The sequence below is a fragment of the Coregonus clupeaformis genome, chromosome 21, assembly GCF_020615455.1.
Source record: "Coregonus clupeaformis isolate EN_2021a chromosome 21, ASM2061545v1, whole genome shotgun sequence".
Classification (NCBI taxonomy): Eukaryota; Metazoa; Chordata; class Actinopteri; order Salmoniformes; family Salmonidae; genus Coregonus; species Coregonus clupeaformis.
Genome location: NC_059212.1, coordinates 57,829,963 through 57,857,914, shown reverse-complemented (window position 1 = coordinate 57,857,914; position 27,952 = coordinate 57,829,963). Strand labels below are relative to the sequence as shown.

At 42.4% G+C, this 27,952-nt stretch overlaps 2 protein-coding genes across 3 annotated transcripts; both read right to left on the bottom strand.

Moving 5' to 3' along the window:
* Positions 1 to 87: 87 nt before the first annotated feature.
* LOC121535761 (sialic acid synthase) lies at positions 88 to 5,632 on the bottom strand. Its single transcript, XM_041843022.2, has 6 exons — positions 5,369 to 5,632; positions 2,877 to 3,092; positions 1,910 to 2,009; positions 1,544 to 1,698; positions 1,050 to 1,316; positions 88 to 697 (listed from the first exon to the last, which is right to left on the bottom strand). The coding sequence occupies exons 1-6, from the start codon at positions 5,498 to 5,500 to the stop codon at positions 488 to 490; spliced, it is 1,080 nt and encodes a 359-aa protein (XP_041698956.2). The 5' UTR covers positions 5,501 to 5,632; the 3' UTR covers positions 88 to 487.
* A 999-nt stretch (positions 5,633 to 6,631) lies between these two features.
* LOC121535762 (sialic acid synthase-like) lies at positions 6,632 to 19,603 on the bottom strand. 2 transcript variants are annotated; one of them, XM_045206028.1, is made up of 7 exons: positions 19,413 to 19,603; positions 18,807 to 19,022; positions 18,590 to 18,689; positions 9,111 to 9,265; positions 8,619 to 8,885; positions 8,005 to 8,217; positions 6,632 to 7,476 (listed from the first exon to the last, which is right to left on the bottom strand). In XM_045206028.1, the coding sequence occupies exons 1-6, from the start codon at positions 19,542 to 19,544 to the stop codon at positions 8,014 to 8,016; spliced, it is 1,074 nt and encodes a 357-aa protein (XP_045061963.1). In that variant the 5' UTR covers positions 19,545 to 19,603; the 3' UTR covers positions 6,632 to 7,476; positions 8,005 to 8,013. The 2 variants fall into 2 exon arrangements, with proteins under 2 accessions (XP_045061963.1, XP_041698957.2); XM_041843023.2 differs by having other exon boundaries at positions 6,632 to 8,217.
* Between the last annotated feature and the right edge of the window lie 8,349 nt (positions 19,604 to 27,952).

Here is a 27,952-nt window from a genome sequence, read left to right as displayed (position 1 = left end):
TCATTTGTACCAGAATTTTATCACAAAATAATATAACTGCAATCAAGGAGTGTGATTTTGTATGAAAAAAGGTAAAGACGACAATCATTATTTGTGTTTGGCATTTTGTATTTGACATTTTTGTAGTGCAACTCAACTGTACAATTTAACAAATGTCCATTTAATTTATACATGAACAGTAAAATATTCAATTAGAATGCAATCATTTTCAGTCACTACTGAACATATTTTCTCTTCTTAATTAGGCACTTGCAGTCAAGTCTGCTTCATTGAATGGTTGTTTCTATCTTGTAAAAAACATGAAACCAGAAATATAAAACATGTCCCCTCAACTGAAACTTCTGGGCCTGGATTATCGATTTTCCCACAACCATCTTTTCACTATCTCGGCCTGTAAATGTGCTTTGTGTTGTTTGGCATTGTGGTTACGGTATTACCATGGTTACAGTAGGCTATTACCAGGGTGTTACCAGGGAGATTACTCAACTCAGCACTTGATCTTCTTGCCGTAGATTTCAACCACGTCCGGGGTGATGCTCTCATCCTCCTCCACGTCCTCTGTGACGGCCTTGCCCACCAGCTGGAAGATGTCCTCGGGTGGAACGCCCTTTGGCTCGCCTACCTTCACCCCCAGCATGTCCATACTCAGCACCGTGCTTTTGGGGATCGCCACTTTGGCCACCACTGATTTCCCCAACTGGAAGAGAACACAATGAATGTATTACAGAGGTTCTGACATCCTTTCCTGTTTCATATTGGGCCCAGTACTTGGGTATAAAAACAAACCAAGAAACCCTAAAAACCAAAGATCATATAGCCTATAGGGCCCAGAGTTTTTCCAGGTCAGGTGACAAGGTCAGGAAAAAACTCCTGGCTCTAACACACACCCCTGAAATGGAATAAATGCTTAAATAATCTTTGTAATAATTACCCCATTGTCTTACATCAGATAGCCTGACGGCCATCTGCACTGGTTAATGGCAATGTGGTAGCGTAAGAATAACGACATCTGTTGGAATACAATGAAAAGTGCCCATCCAGGAACTTACCTTATCGTGGCATGGCTTCTCACAGGGCAGCATCCGCTTAATGCCCGTCCCCAGAGACCTCTCCACCAATCGGATGGCTTTCACCAACTCTGTCAGCTCAGAGGGCTCCAGAGAAGCTTCGTGATCACTTCCCTTCCAGCTCTTGTCCAGGGTCACATGGCGCTCAATGACCTTTGCCCCCAGCGCCACTGCTGCCACGGAGATGTGGACCCCAGACTCGTGACCAGAATATCCAATGGGAATATCAGGGAATTCCTTCTGGTATTCCTATGAAAGAGATCATGGGTCATTTTCCTGCCACGAAACATGTATTCTCTCTGGATTTAGCCTTAACCACAGACTAACAATGTGATTGTTTCTCTTTGTTGAATTAGTAGTCCATTGACTTATAACAGCAATAAGATGCACCATGTGTTTATGACATAAGGTTGACTGCCAACTTGCTGATCTTGCCTGACACAATTCCTTTGTTCAAACCAATGAAAAACTCTTACTGCGATGACACGCAGGTTGACATCTTCAGCCTCCAATGGGTAGGCACTGGTGCACTGCAGGATGCAGAAGTTCTGATTGTGCTTCTTGACCGTCTGGTAGACCCGTCTCATTGTTTCCATCGACTGCATGCCACTGGATACCACCATGGGGCGCCCTAGCATTACACCAAAACAGAGATTTGAGATTCATTTCACAAAACAAATCTAAGCGTCGCTTTATCCTTGATATTCCACATTTTTTAATACACTTTCATGGGTATAAAATAGACCAAATAATCGAACTACCTCAAAAGCTAAAATTGTCATTTTTACCTTTGACAGCCTTAGACAACCAATATCTATCATAGTGTAAAATTTAATCATAACCTTTTTTTGCAGTCTTTTCCAGATAGGGAAAGTTGTTGGTGTCCCCGGAACCGACTTTGAAAAAGGGCACATCAAGCTCATGTAGGAACTCCACAGCCATCTAACAAGAGATATACAACAATTCATTAATACAGTTATTATATGCATTATCCAGGCCTATTCAATAGAGTACCACAGTATGAGTCATAATACCCCCAAAAACCTAGCGGTCAAACAGGGAAATGGTTCCAATTGTTTTTCCCGCATTCATTTTTCCCATAGGGGATTTTAGAAACACTTAAAATAAAGGCTGTGTTTCGTGTAGGCTTAACCTGGCGTGACGTTTTGATAACAGTGTAAATCTCTTTAGGAAAAGGTGACTTTTATTAATATATTTGCCTGTATTTACTCCACAAAATGAAATGCTAATTAGCTGCTAATGTGGCTATCATAAAGAACTACAAATACCATGATGATCTGGATGAGACTGCCGAATCGAGGCAAAGGTAAGAATCTCTGGATTAACTATCTAATGTTAGCTAAATGTAGTAATTAATAAATTGGCTCCATTTCTATAAATGTACAATTCTGTGAACTGTCGTGTGCATGTTTTAAATTGACGCAATACCTGTCAGCAAAGGTGTCAGCTAGAGATGACGTGCAGGAGCTTGCATGGATTTGTAGTTTTGCACGATGTCTACTTTGATGCTAATAAGCATTTTCGAATCTGAGCGTCAATAGAGCCGAATATATTGATAAAAGTCGCCCTGTCCGAGAGAGATTTACATGGTTATCAAAACGTCACGCCAGGGTAAGGACACAGGAAACAAAGCCCTTATTTTAGGTGTTTCAAAGAAATTCCCTACGGGTAAAATGAATGGTGAAAAAAACAATTGGAACCATTTCCTTGTTTGACCGCTAGGTTTAATGGATATTATGACACCTCCACTGTGGGGCTCTATTATTTCCACAGCACCATCATTCTTACCTCGTCCATTCCCGAAGCAGTGAAGAAGATTCCAACCTCCTTTGCATATTTCTGCAGCTCTCTATATTGTTCATGACTGAACTCCAGATGACGCTTGTGGTCACCGTATGTCTTTCCCCAGGAATGTTTGGAGTTGTACGGACGCTCCAGGGCACGCTTGTTGAACTTGTACTCAAGCTCACTCTTCTGAAACTTGGCGCAGTCTGCCCCGCAGTCCTGTGAATTGATTGTCAATATGAGTAGGGTCACATCGAGTTTAAAACATGTTGCCAAGGACGATGAGGAGGGAACCTTGTTTCAAATCTTCTGTCATTGATTGAGACAGGTGGGTCCACACCCCAAAGTGCCACATGTTATGATGACACTCACCTGTCTCTCGAACAATGAGAGAAGATTTGAAATAGACAAGATGGCGGCGTACACATTGTTGGATTACTTCATGGAGCAAATAAATATTTATTTTAATAACGGAGCATTTCATAAATTCAAAACGCACCAACTGCAACTGGACACAGACATTTTAGAAGATAGATGTTTGGCCGAATCAAGAACGAAGATAGTACCGCCAAGTTAAGGTTGGTCGAAAATTCACTGTGCTAAACCAAACAGTACCTAACCTGTAACTTACAGTAAGCCAAGATAGGCATTTCACTGTATTTGTGCACGTGACATTAAAATGCTTAAACTTGACTTGAAAATTTTATGAATACCAAAAATCTTTGGTTAAATCACATTATCACGTGTAACAATCTGTAGCTAACACACCCACTGCCTTTCATAAAGCACAGTCAAAAATTGTGTGATCATTTTGTATATACAATTGAAGTCGGAAGTTTACATACACCTTAGCCAAATACATTTAAACTCAGTTTTCACAATTCCTGACATTTAATCCTAGTAAAATGTCCCTGTCTTAGGTCAGTTAGGATCACCACTTTATTTTAAGAATGTGAAATGTCAGAATAATAGTAGAAAGAATGATTTATTTCAGCTATAAATTCTTTCATCATTTGTTGTCCTTAAGCCATTTTGCCACAACTTGGGGTCATTGTCCATTTGGAAGACCCATTTGCAACCAAGCTTTAACTTCCTGACTGATGTCTTGAGATGTTGCTTCAATATATCCACATAATTTTCCTTCCTCATGATGCCATCTATTTTGTGAAGTGCACCAGTCCCTCCTGCAGCAAAGCACCCCCACAGCATGATGCTGCCACCCCCGTGCTTCACGGTTGGGATGTGTTCTTCGGCTTACAAGCCACCCTCTTTTTCCTCCAAACATAACGATGGTCATTATGGCCAAACAGTTATATTTTTGTTTAATCAGACCAGAGGACATTTCTCCAAAAAGTACAATCTTTGTCCCCATGTGCAGCTGCAAACCGTAGTTTGGCTTTTTTATGGCGATATAGGACCGTTTAACTGTGGATGAAGACACTTATGTACCCGTTTCCTTCAGCATCTTCACAAGTTCCTTTGCTGTTGTTCTGGGATTGATTTGCACTTTTCGCACCAAAGTACGTTCATCTCTAGGAGACAGAACGCATCTCCTTCCTGAGCGGTATGACGGCTGCGTGGTCCCATGGTGTTTATAATTGCGTACTATTGTTTGTACAGATGAACGTGGTACCTTCAGGCATTTGGAAATTGCTCCCAAGGATGAACCAGACTTGTGGAGGTCTACAATTTTTTTTCTGAGGTCTTGGCTGATTTCTTTTGATTTTCCCATGATGTCAAGCAAAGAGGCACTGAGTTTGAAGGTAGGCCTTCAAATACATCCACAGGTACACCTCCAATTGACTCAAATTATGTCAACTAGCCTATCAGAAGCTTCTAAAGCCATGACATCATTTTCTGGAATTTTCCAAGCTGTTTAAAGGCACAGTCAATTTAGTGTATGTAAACTTCTGACCCACTGGAATTGTGATACAGTGAATTATAAATGAAATAATCTGTCTGTAAACAATTGTTGGAAAAATTACTTGTATCATGCACACAGTAGATGTCCTAACCAACTTGCCAAAACTATAGTTTGTTAACAAGAAATGTGTGGAGTGGTTGAAAAACGAGTTTTAATGACTCCAACCTAAGTATATGTAAACTTCTGACTTCAACTGTATGGGGCTCTCTCGTGCCATATCTCTGGCTCTGGTAGGAATTCTGTTTCGACCAATATCAGTCCTTATTAAATTGGCCAATAGATGCCCATGGTATGTCTCAATGCCCCAGCAACAGAGCAGGTTACTGTCATTTTACAGTCATATTGGCAGTGGAATCGATCATTTCCTCATTGGCACAGTAGCAGGACAGCAGTTAGACAAGAAGCAGCGTCATGCATGAGAGACTTGACTGTCAGTTTTAAAACTGTCAAAATGGTCAAATGCATTTACACTAAAGTAGCTGCTAGTTTACTAGCAAGTAAGTCAGTAGCATGGTCCCAAATACAGCAGCTGAGCTAACGTTAACCGATTCATTTTTTCTACGATCATTACCTTGACCATCTTGATCATTTTCTTGGCAATTTCGATATCTCCCTGGTGGTTCTGTCCAATTTCTGCAATAATGAAACAGGGGTTAGAACCCCCAATCATCCTGCCAGGACAAAGCTCGAATTTCAGAGGCATTTTGGAAATGTGATAAATGCGATTTCCTCAAATGTTTGTAGCGATAAGATAGAAGATAGCTATGTTCGCTTGCTCTGAACCAGTAGTACAGTGACAGTCAGGTGTTGGTTCTCGCGGATGAAGTCGAGCTAATTTCCACGTTGCACATCCGGAATTCACGTGGTTTCCTCTCCACTCATGTTTCAAAATAAAGGTTCTCCCTTCACTGACAGGTCATTTCAGGATTCCCAAGAGTCAAAATGTGAGACATTGTAATGAATCATTTTTTCTTATTATTATAGAAGAAGTATAAACGTCAGTTATTATTTGTATACAGTGTATTTCACTTTTTTTTTATCCAAACAAAATTATATTTCACATTGCATATCCTCTGATATAGAAAAGTTCCACCACATGTATATAAGTAAATGTACCTTATATAGACAGTCAAGTCTACTACATTCTAGTCTGTTTGTTTCTACCAACAAAAAAACACATTAAATGCCATCTGACTATGCATCAAGCAGTGCCATGTTCAGTAGCCAAACGTTGCAGATAGAAATGCAACGAATAGAGCCAACGTGAGTCCTTACACGCAAACCTCACCGATCACCAAGGTTATTATAGTTTGTGATTGAATATAAAACACATATTTCTATTAGATTTTTAGATTTTTATTTGAAATTCAGTTTATTTTTTAGTTTGTTTTCAGACTTGATTTCCTAGTTTTTATTCAATTTCGTTCTGAAAACATTTTTATTTAGTTTTTATATTATTTAGTTTCAGTTTTAGTTTTATGGACAGAAAGTAGCCTATGCGTGGGAGGCTCGGGGCCATTTATGTTTACTAGGCCTGTAGTTTGTGTTTTTTTGGGATGTCACTTCTTGCCACTGGGGGGCAGAAATATGTAATGTGATGGGCCAGGTCATATGTTTGGCTAGGTCAATCTTAATGTGACTTGGATTTTAAAGAATAATAGCCTAGACTGGTGGAAGAAATATGGTGGAAGGAAACTCTCTTGCCCACATTTACACCAATCCAAAACTGTTTTAACTTTAGTAGTACATGTAAGGAGAATCAAGTAGCCTACCTTTACCTTTATCTGAGTGAAAGAGAGAGGGGGGGGGACAGACGAAGTCATGGCACATTTGATATGTTTATGTCATTTTTTTACTGAAAAACACATTTTTGGATGACAGCCAGGTGTATTTTGTTACACCGAAATGAACATCTGTTTTAGAGGAATGCCGATCCACCGATCCACCAGTCCACCACACAAACATTTTTTAATTGTCCACAATGAACGCTTGTGATATTAAGTCAATAATAACATTTTCAGCCAGTTATTAAACGTATCACTGACTAACCCCTTCAAATAGGGTTAGTAAAAACAGCTGCAACAACAGCAAAAAAAAACGGCAAACATTTTCATCTCCCAGGACAAACTAACTAGCAACAGCTAGCCAGCTAAATGTCCATGAATGTTTCATGTGTGTTTCAACCTGTCCCCAAATTAATATAGTTCGTTCACAGTTGGCTTTGATATTTTAACCTGAGTGTCATGATCGCATCTAATGTGGATGGACAACATCAACATGCGGATGCATGCTGTGGCCGGTGTAGTGAGCATGTTACAACTTCACCAAACCAGCCCCGCAAGTGCATACACAATGCACATGTTGATTTTGACTATCCCCATCAGACGCGTTCATGACACGCAGGTTAAATTACCAAAACCAACTGTATTAATTTGGGGACAGGTCGAAACACACATGACACATTCATGGACATTTAGCTAGCTATTGCTAGCTAATTTGTCCTGGGGCATAAACATTGGGTTGTTAGTTTACCTGAAATGTGATGGTACCTAGTTAGTTTTTAGTTAGTTTTCTTTGAATAATCTCTTCTCGTTCGTCTTTCAATCACCCACGTGAGTAAGTATGCTTGTGAAAACCAATGAGTAGATGGGAGAGGCGGGACTTGCAGCCGTTAAGCGTCTGAAATAGAACCGTTGACGCGCGTGAGCAGTTTGAACGACATGATTGCATAACTTGTACAATTATTTTGTAACGCTCGCGCACGCAACGTGGCAGGTGTGATGATAATGATGGTACATCGGAACTGATGGTCTGTTTACATAGCAGGTTAAGATAATTAACGTGGCAGGTTGGGTGAAGGTTAGGTTAATTAAAGTGGCAGGTTAAGTGAATTAACGTGGCAGTTTAGGGGAACCAACAGCAGGTTTGGTGAAATAACGTAGCAGGTTAGGAAACTGAGGTTAAGATTAGGAAAAGGATTAGGGTTTAGCTACAACGCTACAGTTGTCAACAACTGTCGACCACTATATGGAGATGTAGGCCTACTCCATCTAGCCACAAGGGTAGAAATGTAAACAGACCACCAGTCCTGACATACTGTACCATCAATATCATAACACCGGTCTAGTCAGCATGTTAACAAGTTTGTCTTACATAGAATCTTTCTATCTGAAAGTTCCACAACGTTGTGTCTTGCTAAACGCACACCTGGTCGACTCAGCCCTTGTTGTTGTAGCCGTCCACCATATGTGGAGTGATGCTCTCATCCTCCTCCACGTCCTCTGTGACGGCCTTGCCCACCAGCTGACCCATGTCTTCAGGAGAGACGCCCTTCGGCTCGCCCACCTTCACCCCCAGCATATCCAGACTCAGCACCGTGCCTTTAGGGATCGCCACTTTGGCCACAACTGACTTCCCCAGCTGGAAGATAAAATAATGTAGAGATTTCCTCCTATGTGCTGTTGTTGGCTATAAAGTACAAGCTGAAAAGGGCTAAAGAGAATACTTGATTTAAGGGACTAGAGGTTTATGACAAACATAATGGGCCTACCTTTTAAATGAAAATGAATATGACATTATTATGATTTTTGGAGACAGTTATTATAACGAATGTCAATGGGAAAAATATTTATTTAGTCTATTATTGACATATGTTGTATATTTTGTTTATATGTATACATATGTCAATAATATACTAAATAAATATTTTTCCCTTTGCCATTTGTAATAATAATAACAGTCTCCAAAAATGATGTCATATTAATTTAAATGTAAAAGGTAGGCCCATTATGTTTGTCATAAACCTCCCATGGCCAACTCACCTTGTCGTGGCAGGCTTTCTCACAGGGTAGCATCTGTTTGATGCCCGTGCCTTGGGCCCGCTCCACAAGGCGGATGGCTCTGACCAGCTCTGTCAGCTCAGAAGGCTCCAGCGACGCTTCGTGGTCGTTGCCCTTCCAGCTCTTGTCCAGGGTCACGTGACGCTCCACGACCTTTGCCCCCATCGCCACTGCTGCCACAGTAATGCTGATTCCCCTTTCATGACCGGAATATCCTATGGGAATATCAGGGAATTCCTTCTGGTATTCCTGTGTCAGGAAAAGGGAGAGGGAAATGCCATGGGTCAATTAATTTCCTTCAGTGGTGGCCTGAACAAAAACATTTTAAATTCCTGTTGTCTCTCTCGCTCTCTCTCTCTTCCATTGCTGTGCACTTGACTCAACCTTATGATATTCCTCTGGGGTGACAACAGATAACTTACTGATCCTGCCTGACAACTCCTTCCTTGTAATAAACCAATGGGGAAGTCTTACTGCTATGACACATAAGTTGACATCCTCAGGGTCCAATGGGTAGGCACTGGTGCACTGTAGGATGGTGAAGTTCTGATTGTGCTCCTTGACCGTCTGATAGACCCGTCTCATTGTCGCCATCGACTGCATCCCACTGGATATCACCATAGGCCGTCCTGAGGTAAAACAAAGTTGTAATTTCTCCAGTAACTGACTTTACTGATATGCCGCATATTACACATTTTGACTGCACATTCAGAGTATATTATAATTGCTAACATTTCACTTTTACCACAGTAACAGGTGGCAAAGATGTAGTACATATATACAGTGGGGAAAAAAAGTATTTAGTCAGCCACCAATTGTGCAAGTTCTCCCACTTAAAAAGATGAGAGAGGCCTGTAATTTTCATCATAGGTACACGTCAACTATGACAGACAAATTGAGGAAAAAAAATCCAGAAAATCCCATTGTAGGATTTTTAATGAATTTATTTGCAAATTATGGTGGAAAATAAGTATTTGGTCACCTACAAACAAGCAAGATTTCTGGCTCTCACAGACCTGTAACTTCTTCTTTAAGAGGCTCCTCTGTCCTCCACTCGTTACCTGTATTAATGGCACCTGTTTGAACTTGTTATCAGTATAAAATACACCTGTCCACAACCTCAAACAGTCACACTCCAAACTTCACAATGGCCAAGACCAAAGAGCTGTCAAAGGACACCAAAAACAAAATTGTAGACCTGCACCAGGCTGGGAAGACTGAATCTGCAATAGGTAAGCAGCTTGGTTTGAAGAAATCAACTGTGGGAGCAATTATTAGGAAATGGAAGACATACAAGACCACTGATAATCTCCCTCGATCTGGGGCTCCACGCAAGATCTCACCCCATGGGGTCAAAATGATCACAAGAACGGTGAGCAAAAATCCCAGAACCACACGGGGGGACCTAGTGAATGACCTGCAGAGAGCTGGGACCAAAGTAACAAAGCCAACCATCAGTAACACACTACGCCGCCAGGGACTCAAATCCTGCAGTGCGAGACGTGTCTCCCTGCTTAAGCCAGTACATGTCCAGGCCCGTCTGAAGTGCATTTGGATGATCCAGAAGAGGATTGGGAGAATGTCATATGGTCAGATGAAACCAAAATATAACTTTTTGGTAAAAACTCAACTCGTCATGTTTGGAGGACAAAGAATGCTGAGTTGCATCCAAAGAACACCATACCTACTGTGAAGCATGGGGTTGGAAACATCATGCTTTGGGGCTGTTTTTCTGCAAAGGGACCAGGACGACTGATCCGTGTAAAGGAAAGAATGAATGGGGCCATGTATCGTGAGATTTTGAGTGAAACCCTCCTTCCATCAGCAAGGGCATTGAAGATGAAACGTGGCTGGGTCTTTCAGCATGACAATGATCCCAAACACACCGCCCGGGCAACGAAGGAGTGGCTTCGTAAGAAGCATTTCACGGTCCTGGAGTGGCCTAGCCAGTCTCCAGATCTCAACCCCATAGAAAATCTTTGGAGGGAGTTGAAAGTCTGTGTTGCCCAGCGACAGACCCAAAACATCACTGCTCTAGAGGAGATCTGCATGGAGGAATGGGCCAAAATACCAGCAACAGTGTGTGAAACAGGGACGGCTTGTTCAATAGGGCGATATGGGCGACGCACTGCCAAACGGGAAAAGGAAGGGATTTTTTTTCTAATCAATTATTTAAAAAAAAAAAAAATATTTTTTTTTATAAATTTATAAAAAATTATATCACGGCAACAGCAGTTATCAGTGTTCACGTCTGATCTGCCAGCCACTAAATGTCAAATCAGGCTAAAGTCGTGCTTCAAATGGCCCCGCCCGTTTTTTGGGCGATTTCAGTCAGGTTGAAAATCGCCCAGAAGTCTCTCATAGCCTGTCATGTAAAATCTATTTTTTTCACATTTCAAAGCTTTCAATACATTCTCTATGGGTGTCTGTGTGCATGCACTTACGCGCTTTCGTCATACGTGACGTAACGTTGAACGTAACTAAGACAATGGCGGCTATCAGCGTCTATGTTGCGACCTGCAGTGTGGCGTTATTTTATGTTTTTAATTTGTAGACTTAGTTTACAAACATTCTGCAAACATTCTGCTTTGGACTGATCTTCGGTTTTGGACTGATCTTGTTGATCGTGTACATACCCGCTACGAACGGACTAAATAATGAAAACGCTGCTGGCAGAGAGGTGGAGCCGGCCACCTTCACCCTGGTCAGAGCGGACCGCGATCCTGGTAAGAGAGCGACTGTACCCCGACATTGAACTGCTTTCTGTGTCATTGAACCTTACTATTGTTGATAAAACAAGTTTACTGGAGAACGGAGAAAAAGTAGAGACTTTTGGACAAGGTGGATAATTGTATAATATAAGGCAGTTTATTCAGAGGTAAAGATATCTGCAATCGCGTTCACGGACCCGTTCGTCAAACTCTTAGGGAGCTATAAATCAAGCCCCATTACTTACCATATCAGATAAGAGAAATTGCTGCAGCTACATATATTTTACATCCTGGCCCTACATAGTTCACTATTTGCATCACTTACCAGGGGGCGGGGAGGGGGCGCGCGGCGCCGCGCCAACTAAAATTTAAAAAAAAAAATAAAAAAAATTTAATAATATTATTAAAACTACATCTGTATATATTTGTTTGTGATTTATAGATTGGACACACAAAAATATATGAGATATATATGAAATAAATATTATAACCCCCCTTTTCTCCGTCTAACACCCCCCGCGCCCGCGGGGCGGCACGAAGAAGGCCCCGGGGGGGGCGGGTCCACGTAGCAGTTAAGCCAATTGCTAATTTAAGATATGAATGTATGACATAAAATGTAGCTAATCAGCGATTTTAATTGAATCCAAGGAGGGCGATTATTTTATCGCCCCAAGCTCGCCCCCTGATAAAATAAGGACCGGGCTCCAGTGGCGCCATTTTTACTAGACGACAATGGCGAACGCAAACGTTACTCCTCCAAGACCCAACCCTAACTCGGTGAAATCTCTCCTCCAAGATCCGTTTGAGAGGAGAACTTTGTCAGAGAAAGTTCGGGTGAAAGAGCTGGGCCCAGATCAACCTGACCTCTCAATCAGACAGCAGGCTAGCGAGAAAGGGAAGCAGTATATGCGCGGCTTCTCCCGTAGCTGGTACACCAGGAAGGCTTGGCTAGCTGGGTGCACTGATGCTAATGCTTTATTTTGCTTTCCGTGCTTGCTTTTAAAACGACGGGGTCAGATTCAGCATGGACAGGTACCGGAGTGAGGGATATGAAGCACCTGTCAGAGAAGGTAAAGAAACATGAGAACACCAGGGCACACATGGACAACTCTGTAAAGCTAGCTGTATTAGGAAGGGTGAACATTGCTACGCAGCTGGATGACGGCCACAGGATTGCGGTGAGGAAACACAATGAGGAGGTGGATAAAAACAGGCACATTCTATCCAAAATTATCGATTGTGTGAAGTTCTGTGGGGCTTTTGAGTTGGCCTTGCGTGGGCACGAGGAGACTGACTCCCTCGGACAACCCCGGCATTTTCCGGGGCTTAGTGGATTTTGTTGCCTCCCTCGACAGTGTGCTGGAGGAGCACCTGAAGACAGCTACCGTTTTTAAGGGCACGTCAAAGACGATACAGAACGAGCTGTTGGACTGTATGTTGTCAGTGCTTAAGGATTACATCCTGGAGGAAGTAAAGAGTGCTGATTTTATCGCCATTCAAGCTGACGAGACGACTGACGTTTCCACCCACTGCCAGTTGGTGCTTGTGATACGCTACATCGATGCTAAAAGTAACGTCCAAGAGCGTTTTTTTCGAGTTCATTTTGATCGAGAACGCAACCGCCGACACCATCGCTACAGCGCTGCTGGAGAGGCTCAGCACCATACTCTCACATGGACAAAAGGCCAAACTTATTGCCCAGGCTTACGACGGAGCAAGTGTGATGAGGGGAGCCACCGGCGGAGTGCAGCGTAAAATAGTGGATGTGTACGAAAATGCGCACTACGTCCACTGCTATGCACATCAGCTGAACCTCATCATGCAGCAGGCTACTTCACGCATCCCCAGGATCGGCACTTTCTTTTCCGACCTTGCAGGATTTTCTGCTTTCTTCTCCAGGTCTCCCAAGCGAACCACCGTGCTTGACGAAGTGGTTGCGCATAGACTCCCCAGAGCCTCTACAACACGGTGGAACTTCCACAGTCGCGCTGTAAACACTGTGTACGAGTACAGGGATGACCTCCTAACGTGTTTCCAGACCATCAGAGACTCTGGGAACTTTGATGCCCCGACTGTCAGAGAGGCGGGGGGGCTTTGTGAGGATGCTCGAAGACGAGGCTTTCTGTTTTTCCTGGCACTGTTCCACAAGATCATGCCAAATGTGGACATGCTTTTCAGCCAGCTGCAGAAGAGGAACATCGACCCTGTCTTCATTAAAGCACTTGTCCAGAGGTTCACAGAAAGCATGCTAACAATCAGGTAAATAACTATATTTACTATTGGCTGATAAAGATGCTGTTAGAAAGATGAATAGTTCACTTACAACAGTTTAAAAGCCTAAATGTGCCTGGTCATCAAAGTGAGTGATTATCATAGAGCCGTCACAATTATATTTGTTTTAGTATTTTAAAAGGAAAGAGAAGACATTTACATTACATTTTAGTCATTTAGCAGACGCTCTTATCCAGAGCGACTTACAGTTAAGAGTGCATAAATTTTTTCATACTGGCCCCCGTGGGAAACGAACCCACAACCCTGGCGTTGCAAGCGCCATGCTCTACCAACTGAGCTACACGGGACCACATTAGTTTTGGCAAGATCTGAAAAAAAGAAGTTGGTGGAGTGCAACCCTCAAACATTGAAGAATTACAGCAGTTTGCTGCTGAAGAATGGGCCAAATTGCCAGCAGAAAAGGTGCAGCAAGCTCATTGATGTCTACAATAAGCATATGTTGGCAGCTATCTTGGCCAAAAGCTGTGCAACCAAGTACTAGCTCCAGGGTGCCAATAATTTAGTCCATGACATTTGTCTATATTTTCTAAATTACAATTGTAAACTTAAGTTTACAGAAATATAATTAAAGGTGTGGAGACCCATTTTTTCCTCTCAAATTTCAACTGATTTTAGAAGAAATAGGGAATTATTTAAGAAAAGCCCAAGGGTGCCAATATATTTGGACACAACTGTATGCCTTCAGTCTAATTGGAATGTATGGCAGTAGAGTTGTTTGTATTTCTCCCTAACCAAAATGGCTGCCATTAGGATACCATTCAGGATTTTTTTTTCACCTGTGTTACCACGACAATCACGCCAAATGAGCATTGCATTTGTGTGCTCCTTCAGTGTGAATGCGCAAATTTGATATGGGTCACATGTAAAACTGATACATAATTGATACAGATATACGGTATGTTGCCTATATATTACTATATACCGGTATTGATGCACAGACCAGTTTGGGTTTTTACTTTACCTTCTATAACGGTATTTCAATGTTTGGTTTGTTAAATGTGGTAATGCCACTCCGCCATGTGTAACGTCCGTTTTCTAGTTTACTCCGCAATTTGGGTCGTCTCTCTCCCTCTCTCACCAAGTACCACCCCGTCACTCAAGGAGCGCAGTTGTTGTTACTCCGACCACGAGAACAAGTGTTTGTCCAAAAAGACACAATCAGACGTTGATAATAATGCAGGAAAGTACTACACAGTTTGTAATAATTATTCAGGTGTCCACCAGGTCAATTTCTAGAAGAGGCCTAGTTGTTATTGAAGATTAACTTTATTGCTAAGTGCACAGCAGAACAAAATTATGTTGCATCCCTCTCACAAATGTAATAGAAAAAGGCTTTAAAACGTAATAACATCAGTTAATTATGTACATCACAGGTTAAAAGCAGTTACTAGACATAGTTTGTGTGTATATACACACTATCTGTCTGTCTGTCTGTCTGTCTGTCTATATATATATATATAAGTCACTGGTTGTGTGTTGAGGGGGGAATTACAGTGAGCTAAGAAGTCTGATTGCAAGTTATCAAATTAAACTTTATTTTTGGACCCAGGGCCTCAATTCCCCTCTTTGTGTGGGGACAGCGCATCTGACGAGCAGCAACAGCCCATCAAGCGACGGAGGATGCTGGGACCAGGAGAACAACAGAGGTTGGCTATAGAGGTAAGTTGTGATGTAATTGTCAGTGTTTCCCCATAGAACTTTTTTTCAGGCCTGGTAGTATGTAGCCAAAACCCTGAACAATCAGCACCTTGGTAATCATATACTTGAGTTGGACATAGGCATGTGTCAGTCAGGATCACTTGCATCAAAATAGCTTAATTGCAAATTAAAGCTGATGATGTATCTTTTACAGGTATGTGATACCATCCGGAGTCATGCCAAAGAGAGGTTCTCCTTCACCCAGCACCTCATCAGCGCAACACTATTGCACGGAGAGTTGTTCCCACAACACAGTGTGAAGTTCCCCGATACAGCGCTTGAAACAACCGTGGAGGCGTACCCCATGTTGAACAAGGCCAAGCTCAAAACCGAACTGTCCCTCATCTATGAGAACAGTGAGTTCAAGGCTTGTAGTGGTGCAGTGCCCCTGTACCAGTTCTTCATGGAGAACAACCTTCAGAGCACTTTCACAGAGACTGCCAGCCTCCTCAAGATCCCTCATCACCACACCCATGACAACTGCTGAGTCAGAAAGGTGCTTCTCTACACTGAAAAGGATCAAGACCTTCCTGAGAAACAGCATGACACAGGATCGCCTGAACGCTCTGGCCATGCTCTCCATGGAGAAGAAACTTGTCAGGGACATTCCTGACTTTAATCAAAGGGTCATTGAGAGGTTTGCCACTCAGAAGGACAGACGGGCAAAATTCCTGTACAAATAAGATGACAGACACACACACACAGAGCAGCTCTGGCCGCATGTTTCTTTGTATATAGTTGACCTTAGCATAAAAAATCCAGTTATATATGGTACTCTAGAAAGTCTTAATAGTGTCTTTGCTAATATTAATGTATATATGTTGTTTTGTATCAATTAATTGTTGCAGTTCTGGAGCACATTAACAATTAGTCACATTTAGTATGATCATAAAATACTGTATGCTATTCTTCCAGTCAAAGGTTTGAGTTCATCCACTTGATATCCATTTCTATATTATACATCCTTTTATACAGTGTAAGATTTCCTATAAACTTTATAATAATTTCATGTTATTGTCCACTTTCCACTCTGTTCTGACAGCATGCCTGTTGCGTTGCCTGTTTACTACCAATGGTAAAAAGTTCACTTTAAATGCAAATGAAAGGCTTGGGTTTGTGTAATATGTTTTTGTGTAAGAATGCCTCAACTTTTTAATATTGGCATTAAATAATTACTGAATGTTTCACTGAGCACTGCTGTCCTGCAGTTTGTGTTAAAATATATCGCGATGGTTACAGGAAAAAAAAGTATGGCACAGCCCCACCGAGAATATTTTTCACCAGCCGCCACTGTCACTTACCAAAATATTACATGTGGTCATATATGCTTGGAAAGTGGAGATGCCATAGAACGTCAAAAAAGTAAACATTGCTGGAGACACATTGCGTTTGCTAGCGAAGAGATTTGTTGTGGCAAATGAACTTGGGCTGGGAATTGCCAGGAACCTCACGATAAGATATATGCATCAGCATTGCGAGTCTCATGATTCTATACGTATTGCGATTCGATACTGTGATTTTATTGCGCACCATATGTCTGTTGCAGAGGGATCAGAAAGCCATGAGAACGAGTTTTGATCAGTCATGGAAATAAAAGTGCTGAAAACAAATTGGCTCCCAATGTGAAAAGATTGAGAACAAGCTATGAAGGAACAATAATGGTGTTTTGGTGCAGGTACAGCCAACTAGCGCTAAAATATTGCGATATTGTCAATACAGTATATCGTAAAGTATCACTATGTAACTCGATTTCTTTCACCCCAATCCCTCAAATTAACGGTAAATAACTGAATTGTTTGCCCCACATTTAGCTAAGATGATTAGCTAGCCAGCTAAAATGTTTTATTTAGTTAGCAGTCGCATCTACAATAGTTTACTGTCAATAACATGTCTCCAAAAATGACGTGGTGTCTCCAATTGTGTTGACATTTTACAATTGCAATGCGCATCCATGAGTATCCACTTTCTGTAGCTCAGCTGGTAGAGCATGGTGCTTGTAACGCCAAGGTAGTGGGTTCGATCCCCGGGACCACCCATACACAAAAATGTATGCACGCATGACTGTAAGTCGCTTTGGATAAAAGCGTCTGCTAAATGGCATATTATTATTATTATTATTATTATTCTGAAGAGAGCCCCCGAAACATTGTGTGCAGACATTTTATGCAATAAATGAAGTAGGTTCAATCTAGTAGTTCTGATCTTCTGATTGGTCCTGATGAGTTGGGCGAGGTCCCCTCCAGGCTACTGTCACTGTTGCATTGGCTCTGAGTCGGGTTCTCTGTCTTCAAATGTTCAGCCTAAGAGAGGGGATTTTTGTGTGTGTGTGTGTGTGTGTGTGTGTGTGTTTAACAGTGATGATGTGTGTGTGTGTGTGTGTTTAACAGTGATGATGTGTGTGTGTGTGTGTGTTTGTGTGTGTGTGTGTCCTCAGAGCAAGAACTCGTGAGTTGGAAGAACTGAGAGGCCTATGGCGTGGGTGTTGTCCTTGGCCACCTGCTGACAAGGCTGACAAGATAGGACCCTTTTGTCCATTGTTATTGGATAGGAACATAACTTATAACCAGCTCCTGACCTAAATAGATCTTAGCACAACATTTTACTCAACATATCATATTCCATATTCACTATAACAAATATATTTACTACGACATTAGCAAGAACCGCCACATCCTCAGCCGGCTAATCCAGTGTGTGAAGTTTTGCGGAGTGTTTGAGTTAGCTTTGCGAGGCAAAGATGAAACTGAGGGCTCCACCAACCCTGGTAAGCCAACACTTTTGAGATCAGTCAATAAATGCTTCTGGTATTGACTTATATGCTGCCCCTGTCTTCATGTTGTTGCTGGACATATCTTTTTTTAAATGTGTGTAGGTCACCTAAATCATCAGAAAAATTGCCCCTCCTGAGAATTTTTTCAGGAGCCGCCACTGGTGTGAAAACCTTGTGAAGACTTACAGAAAACGTTTGACCTGTGTCATTGCCAACAAAGGGTATATAACAAAGTATTGAGACACTTTTGTTATTGACCAAATACTTATTTTCCACCATAATTTGCAAATAAATTCATTAAAAATCCTACAATGTGATTTTCTGGATTTTTTTTTCTCATTTTGTCTGTCATAGTTGACGTGTACCTATGATGAAAATTACAGGCCTCTCTCATCTTTTTAAGTGGGAGAACTTGCACAATTGGTGGCTGACTAAATACTTTTTTTCCCCACTGTAACACAGTGTTAACTTGAATCAATGACCTTTTTTTGCAGTCAGTTCCAGATAGGGGAAATTGTTGGCATCGCATGAGGCAACTTTGAAGAAGGGCACTTCAAGCTCATCCAGGAACTCCACAGCCATCTAACAAGCGTTGCAAAGCAGTTGAGATAGTCATGCATGTTTTGCTTGAAATCCGGAATATCTACACAGTCACAGCAGACTAATTCAATAGACATTTATCATGGAATAATATTTTACCTCGTCCATTCCAGAAGCGGTGAAGAAGATTCCAACCTCCTTTGCATATTTCTGGAGCTCTCTATATTGTTCATGACTGAACTCCAGATGACGCTTGTGGTCACCGTATGTCTTTCCCCAGGAATGTTTGGAGTTGTACGGACGCTCCAGAGCACGCTTGTTGAACTTATACTCAAGCTCACTCTTCTGAAATTTGGCGCAGTCTGCCCCGCAGTCCTTTAAATTGATGCCAACATGAGTAATAGCATCAAACACACACACATGCACACACACACACACACCCTACTTCCATTTATGCAAATCCATGCACAGCAGCAGTACAGTATCAGGATCACAGCAGAAAATACCATTCCCATCAGTCCTGCCATTTCTACACTACCTTTTGATTTGAGGTTATTAAAGGAAGATTTATAGTAAACTAAAGCTTAAGCCACACTAAAGGGCAGTTTCGCTGACACAGATTAAGCCTAGTCCTGGACAAAAAAACACTTTAATTGAAGACTCAATTCTGCATTCAGCATGCTTTTGTCCAGAACTAGGGTTAATCTGTGTCCAGGAAACCAGCCCTTTAAGTCTTACAATGTCTCTTCATTTAACTTCCAGTACCTTGGCCATCTTGATCATTTTCTTGGCGATTTCAATATCTCCCTGGTGGTTCTGTCCAATTTCTGCAATAATAAAACAGGGGTTAGAACCCCCAATCATCCTGCCAGGACCAAGTTCGAATTTCAGAGGCATTTTCAAAATAAAAGGGATAGATGAAGTTGGTAAATAATTAAGAGCTTATGGCAGAGGCAGTCATGCACGGCGGAATGAGGAAGAAATTCCATAACGCCTGCCCTTTTATCCAAATCCTTAAAGTCAGCCCATCCAATGATATGCCAGTATCCTGATGAGTCATGCAAAAAGTGACAGGAAGGGCCTTCTTTTTGTTTTGCCTGGGTGCCAGTCTGTTTCTGTTCACCTTATGGAATTGTCCTCACATTATTGTCATTTGGCAAGAGCATAGACAAATCTGGGACCAGGCAAAAAACAAACGTGGGCGACGCAAACAAAATGTAAATAAGGATATTTGCAAATATATTCAATAAGGAAATTGGTACAGTGAGACCAAGTTCTCTCTCATGCACAGTTTAGACATCTACAATTAGTGAAGGAGATGGTCTTATAAGTAGGCTGTTGTTTTTTTTACTGGAAGAAAGACCCACATTGAACACAGCTTATTAGAAACATTATTTATTTTGAGTGTAAAATGCTGTTTTATATTGCTGTTTTATATCTACCTTTGTATAGCATTATATCCTCTTAGTATGAATAGACTGCTTTTATATATCCTTAGAGATTGAAAGTAGTGTTAGGTTTAAGCTCTTTGTGTATGAGAAGTATAATTATTCAGTGGACTGTAGGAACGTGTAGTCCCAATAACTCAAGGCCTCTCCTGACTGATAAGAAGTCGTGATATGCACAGAGAAGTTTAAACAAACCTTGGATTATGGCCATTTAGGAAACATCCTGTGTGTGTGTGTGTGTGTGTTTGTGTGTGTGTGACAGTTGGATGCATCCTGTCAGTAACGGGTGGATAGAGCAATCGTTACTAAATCCGAGGGGATAGAGATAGTATTTAGGACTTAACAGCGTATGGTTCTGGGGTGGGAATTGTTTCTAACACAGATTCCCACCGGAGGAGAATATATTGTGCATATACAAAAGATTCCTAAAATAAAGAATTAATTCACGCCCTGACCTTTAATGCCTGTTGTTACTCGTTGGTTTGGTCAGGGTGTGAATATCGATGTGTATATATTTTATTTTATTTATTTTATTTATTTTATTTATTTTATTTATTTTATTTATTTTATTTAACCTTTATTTAACCAGGTAAGCCAGCTGAGAACAAGTTCTCATTTACAACTGCGACCTGGCCAAGATAAAGCAAAGCTGTTTATTTAGTTCTATGTTGGCCGGGTGTGGTTCTGTTACGGATACAGGTATCCTGTGTCCTGTGTTTTCTCTCCTTCTGCCCTAATCACAGGTGTCCTGTATGTTCCTGATTGGTGGTCGTTGAGGTGTCTGCTGATTGGACCAATCAGTGAACATTCCTGTGCAATGCACCACCTGTTACTCGTTTGTTCAATCACACATTCCATTGTATAAAAACCAGTCTTGTGTTTGTTGAGAGAGAGAGAATATTTCCGTATGTGAGTATGGACACGGTGGTGTCCTGTTTTTGATTACTCACTAAGTTGCTGTTTACTATGATTGGTAATTCTGTTAGACTACTGTTTTGTATGAGAGTAATGGATACTGTGATGTCCTTTGTTTAGAGTACTCACTAAGTTGCTGGTTACTCTGTTTGGTAACTATTGTGTGTTTCTGGGAAAAGGGGAGTTTGAGCTAGCTGCCCTTGGGCATACATTTCCCGTAGAAAGAACTGTCTATAAACACTAGTTAGACCTGAGCGGACCACCCACTGTATTTTTGTATGGTAGCAGTAGCCTAGCGGTTCTTGAGGCAGGCAAGATCAGTTTAGGGGTGTTTTACACTATTGTTTCATTTCTTGGGTCCTGCTCAGCCCTTTTTCCCAATCCTTTACCGTGTGTTCAGAAATAAACCATTTGTGTTTGACGGTAGTTCATGGTAGTTGTGTCATATTTGTTCTCACTGTTCCATGCCACACTTATAATTTACATGCATTATGTTACGGGTCTCATGTCCATCACCCTAGACGTTCAAAGCCACGGGGTTCGTAACATAAAGTGGGGGCTCGTCCGGGATCTATCCCATGCTACTCATGCAAATTAGTAAGTGTCTGGTTCAGTGTTGAGCTTGGCAGCTGTACTACCTGTTTTTTTTGTGTGTTCAGTAGTCGACGGCTCGTGTTGCTAGTAGGATGGCTACTTTTGAGTTGGAGGCATTTTTGGAAAACCCTACGTGGGAGGGGTTTGAGAATTGCCGTAGAGTGGATCTACAGGTTTTGGCTGACCACTTTTCTGCACCCATACCGAGGGGTTTAGTGAAAGCAGAAGTTAGGGAAGTAGTGCTAGCGATGTTGTTGAACGAGCGAGTGCTTGAGTTACCGCCGCCTGAGTCTGCTGCTCCTGTAGGGGAGGTGGTGGCTGTTCCTGTAAGCCCATCAGTGTCTGAGGAGGAGGCTAAGGCTCCAGCCACATTGCCCCGTTATGACCCACTCTCCCCACTGACTGACAGTGATGCCAGGATCGATGTCCGCTCGACACTGCTCCAAATGGAGGCGGAAGAGCGGGCACAAATCAGGCAAGACAAGCTGGAGATGCGTAAAATGGAGCTAGAGGCAGAACAGGAGACGCGTAAGCTAGAGGCAGAACTGGAGACGCGTAAGATGGAACTGGAGATGCGTAAGATGGAACTGGAGGTGCGTAAAATGGAACTAGAGGCAGAAACAGCGAGGTTAGTCTCTGCTAGTACTATGCCTGCTAGTGAGCCATCCTCACCAGCTGTGTCGGCTGCTACGTTTGATATTAGTAGGCAGATCACCTTGGTACCTGTGTTCAGGGAGTCAGAGGTTGATTCCTATTTCGGTGTGTTTGAACGGATAGCGGTAGCATTGAAATGGCCCGAAGAGGTATGGTGCCTATTACTTCAGTGTAAACTAACAGGTAAAGCCCAAGAGGTTCTGGCAGCGCTACCTCTTGAAGACAGTTTGAATTATGAAGTGGTCAAAGCTACTGTTCTTCGTGCCTATGAGCTTGTTCCTGAGGCATATCGACAGAGATTTAGGTCTCATAAAAAGTCTCCTACTCAGACTTATGTGGAGTTTGCTAGAGACAAAGGAAATCTGTTTGACAAATGGCACAGTGCTAGTAAGGTAACTGATTTTAACTCTCTACGGGAGTTAATCTTGTTAGAAGAGTTTAAAAATTGCTTACCGGAACGCATGGTAGTTTATCTGAACGAACAGAAAGTATCCTCACTGTCGGAAGCGTCTGTATTGGCAGACGAGTTTGTGTTGACGCATAAGAGCGTGTTTTCGGCTCGTACGGAGAGCAGGGCTGCGGAGTTGCTAACTTTTAGTCCTAGTCGACCAGCAGTACATCCAGCACGCCCAAAAGATGTGCGTCACTGTTTCTATTGTCATAAGGTGGGACATTTGGTTAGTGATTGTTTTTTGCTTAAACGCAAACCGGGGATGCCTCAGCACGCCAGGCCGCCAACGGGTGTTGGACTGATTCGTACGGTTGTAAGGCCGGAATCAAGACAGAGGCCTCATAGTGAATGTGGTTTGAAAGTCCCTGTCCCAGATCACAGTTATGAACCGTTCATTTTTGAGGGGTTTGTTTCTATATCAGATGACGAAGCGTCTCAGCGTCCAGTTAGAATCCTTAGAGATACTGGTGCGGCGCAGTCGTTCATACTAGCTGATGTGTTGCCCTTGTCTAATAATACATATTGTGGTTCCAGTGTGTTAGTACAAGGAATTGAAATGGGATTTGTTCCAGTGCCATTGCACTTTGTGAACGTACACTCTGAGTTAGTCAGTGGATTGTTCAGAGTGGGCGTACGTCCTATGTTGCCAGTAAAAGGTGTGACATTTATAATGGGCAACGATATTGCCGGAGGAAAGGTGATACCCATATTGGAGGTATTGGATAAAAGTGACCAGTCTCTCTCCGAGGAGCTGGCACAGGGTTATCCAGATGTGTTCCCCGCTTGTGCTGTCACACGTGCTCAAGCACGACAAGTGGGTGAAGTGATAGATTTGTCGAACACGATTCTATTCAGAGAGTGTGACCCAGAGGATAGTTTGGGTGCTACCTCTGGTAAGCTGGTGCAGTCTGACCAACAGCCCAGAGAAAGGAAGAAGGATGTGGAACTTGTTGCTGAGGCCATACAGTTACCAGTTACTCGTGAGCAGCTGATTGCTAACCAACAGGTTGACATTAGCCTGGCTAAATGTTTTTCTAGTGTTGTCTCAGAGGAGGAGCTAAAGAAGAAAAACATGGCATACTTCATTGATGGTAATCTCCTCATGCGTAAATGGACATCCCATGTTGACGCTGGCGAAGATTGGAATGCTGTTTACCAAATAGTGATTCCTACAGCCTTTCGACAAAATGTTTTATCCCTCGCTCATGATCACCAGTGGTCCGGACATCTGGGAGTCACCAAGACTTATGATCGAGTTTTGCGACATTTCTTTTGGCCTGGCTTAAAACAAGATGTGGCTCAGTTCTGTCGGACTTGCCACACCTGTCAGGTAGTTGGGAAACCGAACCAGGTTATTTCCCCCGCGCCTCTTTGTCCCATACCGGCCATAGGTGAACCCTTCGAACATGTGATGGTTGATTGTGTTGGACCATTACCAAAAACAAAATCTGGTAACCAGTTTATGTTAACAATTATGTGTGTGGCCACCAGGTACCCAGAGGCCATTCCTCTGCGAAGGATTACTGCTCCGGTGGTGAGTAAAGCGTTGATCAAATTCTTCTCAACTTTTGGATTACCTAAGGTGATACAAACTGATGAGGGTACGAATTTCCTTTCTACACTGTTCAAACAAGTGTTAAAATCCTTGTCAGTTACACACCGTGTGTCAAGCGCATATCACCCAGAGTCTCAGGGTGCGCTTGAACGTTGGCATCAGACCCTGAAGTCTATGCTCCGTAAATATTGTTTGGAATCTGAGAAAGATTGGGATGAGGGAGTTCCTCTAGTTTTGTTTGCTGTCCGTGAGACAGTACAGGAATCCCTAGGGTTCAGCCCAGCTGAACTGGTGTTTGGACACACCATGAGAGGACCTATGAAAGTCCTTAAGGATCAGTTTTTGTCACAAGAGTTGTGTGTGAAAGATAATGTGTTGGCAGATGCTTTGTCTCGTGTGTAATGATCTAGGTTTTTTTTTGTTATCCCGGCAGGATGATTTGTGAATTTGGGTGTTGTGATAGTACGTGTGTCGCAAACCATTGTGGTTTGCTCTTTTAAGGGTGGGAGTGTTACGGATACAGGTATCCTGTGTCCTGTGTTTTCTCTCCTTCTGCCCTAATCACAGGTGTCCTGTATGTTCCTGATTGGTGGTCGTTGAGGTGTCTGCTGATTGGACCAATCAGTGAACATTCCTGTGCAATGCACCACCTGTTACTCGTTTGTTCAATCACACATTCCATTGTATAAAAACCAGTCTTGTGTTTGTTGAGAGAGAGAGAATATTTCCGTATGTGAGTATGGACACGGTGGTGTCCTGTTTTTGATTACTCACTAAGTTGCTGTTTACTATGATTGGTAATTCTGTTAGACTACTGTTTTGTATGTGAGTAATGGATACTGTGATGTCCTTTGTTTAGAGTACTCACTAAGTTGCTGGTTACTCTGTTTGGTAACTATTGTGTGTTTCTGGGAAAAGGGGAGTTTGAGCTAGCTGCCCTTGGGCATACATTTCCCGTAGAAAGAACTGTCTATAAACACTAGTTAGACCTGAGCGGACCACCCACTGTATTTTTGTATGGTAGCAGTAGCCTAGCGGTTCTTGAGGCAGGCAAGATCAGTTTAGGGGTGTTTTACACTATTGTTTCATTTCTTGGGTCCTGCTCAGCCCTTTTTCCCAATCCTTTACCGTGTGTTCAGAAATAAACCATTTGTGTTTGACGGTAGTTCATGGTAGTTGTGTCATATTTGTTCTCACTGTTCCATGCCACACTTATAATTTACATGCATTATGTTACGGGTCTCATGTCCATCACCCTAGACGTTCAAAGCCACGGGGTTCGTAACAGGTTCCCATTCAGAGGCAGCTGTCGCTCGTTGTCTCTGAATGGGGATCATACTTAGGTAGCCATTTTTGCCTACCTATGTTGTGGGATCTTGTTTCAGGTTTGGCTTGTTGATGTGTTAGACATTTGAACTTCACGTTGCATTGCTTTGTTGTTTTGTCAAGTGTTTATCTTCATTATTAAAAATGTACGCATACCACGCTGCACTTTGGTCTAGTCCTTCTATCAACGAACGTGACATTAATCCAGAAATTCGGACATGAAAATTAACACTATTAGTGAGTGCCGATTGGTGCCGAAAGGATGCATTATAAAAGCATCATAATATAACCCACAACTTGGAATTAAAGTCGTTTTAGAAGAAGGAGTCACTGCTTATTGGGGAAAAAAACCTGGGGTCCAATTTAGGAATTGTCAGTTCATTGAACCTATAAAGTCAACCGTCAAAAAGTCATTTTTGTAACAAAAGATAAGGGGAGGCAAGGACAGAGCTTTCTGGTGATAGGGCTCTTCCTGCCTCCCAATCCACTGACTTGTGGGCACAAACAGTGAAGCAAGCAGTTTAAAAGTGTGTATAAAGGTTGTCACAGTAAGTTTACAGAGACAGGAAAGGACCTCTCAGAGGATCATGGGATGTTATCACTGAGATATAATAAGAACTACAGACAGCCTTGTGGGCACAAACAGTGAAGCAAGCAGTTTAAAAGTGTGTATAAAGGTTGTCACAGTAAGTTTCCAGAGACAGGAAAGGACGTCTCAGAGGATCATGGGATGTTATCACTGAGATATAATAAGAACTACAGACAGCCTCCAAGATGGCTGAACACTGATTTGTGGGGGCTGACATCTCGCTAGTTCTGGTTTCAGGAGCTCATTAGTACATGCCCACCTAGCACTGGAGCCCAGCCAAGACGTGCATTCAAGCACAAACCATAGCAGGCCGTAGATCTTGATTAGTGGTGGAGGGGAAATCTGCAGGCATGAAGAACCACCACACAACCCTGACACAACCACTGAAAACATGAAGAAAATGTGTACGCAATTAAGCTATTCAGAACTAAGAGGACTGTGCTATAGCTTGCTCTATATGTGCACCTCAGGAGACAGTTGTATATTTAAGCAATAAGGCCCGGGGGGGAAACATTTAAATGTCTTGGAATGGCCTAGTCAAAGCCCAGACCTCAATCCAATTGAGAATCTGTGGTATGACTTAAAGATTGCTGTAAACCAGCGGAACCCATCCAACTTGAAGGAGCTGGAGCAGTTTTGCCTTGAAGGCAAAATCCCAGTGGCTAGATGTGCCAAGCTTATAGAGACATACCCCAAGAGACTTGCAGCTGTAATTGCTGCAAAAGGTGGCTCTACAAAGTATTTACTTTGTGGGGGTGAATAGTTATGGCTAAGGGCTGTTCTTATGCACGACGCAAAGTGCCTGGAAACAGCCCTTAGCCGTGGTATATTGGCCATATACCACAAACCCCCGAGGTACCTTATTGCTATAATAAACTGGTTACCAATATAATTAGAGCAGTAAAAATAAATGTTGTGTCATACCATTGGTATACGGTCTGATATACTACGGCTGTCAGCCAATCAGCATTCAGGGCTCGAACCACCCAGGTTATAATTTCTGTTTAACAAAACACAATGTTTTTAAAAAACAATCTAATAATTTGAGCTGTGTCCCAATTAATCAGTCTATCAATCAGTACTGTCGCCTTGTATAACAAAATTGGCAAAAATATAGACATCAAAACTATGAAATAACACATATGGAATCATGTAGTAACCAAAAAAGTGTTGTCAGCTTTGCACACTCTTGGCATTCTCTCAACCAGCTTCATGAGGAATGCTTCTCCAACAGTCTTGAAGGAGTTCCCACATATGCTGAGCACTTGTTGGCTGCTTTTCCTTCACTCTGCGGTCCAACTCATCCCAAACCATCTCAATTGGGTTGAGGTCGGGTGATTGTGGAGGCCAGGTCATCTGATGCAGCACTCCATCACTCTCCTTGGTCAAATAGCCCTTACACAGCCTGGAAATATGTTTTGGGTCATTGTCCTGTTGAAAAACAAATGATAGTCCCACTATGCGCAAACCAGATGGGATGGCGTGTCGCTGTGGTAGCCATGCTGGTTAAGTGTGCCTTGAATTCTAAATAAATCACTGACAGTGTCACCACCAGGACCTCTATACCAGGCGGTGTCAGAGGAAGGCCCTAAAAATTGTCAAAGACTCCAACCAACTGAGTCAGACTGTTCTCTCTCCTACCGCACGGCATGCGGTACCGGAGCGCCAAGTCCAGGTCCAAAAGGCGGCTTCTTAACAGCTTCTACCTCCAAGCCATAAGACTCCTGAACAGCTAATCAAATGGCTACCCGGACTATTTGCATTATCCACCCC

Excerpts from the sequence above, each read along its gene's own strand:
- LOC121535761 (XM_041843022.2), bottom strand. The coding sequence starts at position 5,500 with ATGCCTCTGAAATTCGAGCTTTGTCCTGGCAGGATGATTGGGGGTTCT. Across the intron at positions 3,093-5,368 it reads AAATGATCAAGATGGTCAAG|GACTGCGGGGCAGACTGCGC; the intron begins GTAATGATCGTA and ends ATCAATTCACAG. Across the intron at positions 2,010-2,876 it reads CTGCTTCGGGAATGGACGAG|ATGGCTGTGGAGTTCCTACA; the intron begins GTAAGAATGATG and ends ATCTCTTGTTAG.
- LOC121535762 (XM_041843023.2), bottom strand. The coding sequence starts at position 19,544 with ATGCCTCTGAAATTCGAACTTGGTCCTGGCAGGATGATTGGGGGTTCT. Across the intron at positions 19,023-19,412 it reads AAATGATCAAGATGGCCAAG|GACTGCGGGGCAGACTGCGC; the intron begins GTACTGGAAGTT and ends ATCAATTTAAAG. Across the intron at positions 8,886-9,110 it reads TCAACTTATGTGTCATAGCA|GAATACCAGAAGGAATTCCC; the intron begins GTAAGACTTCCC and ends TTCCTGACACAG.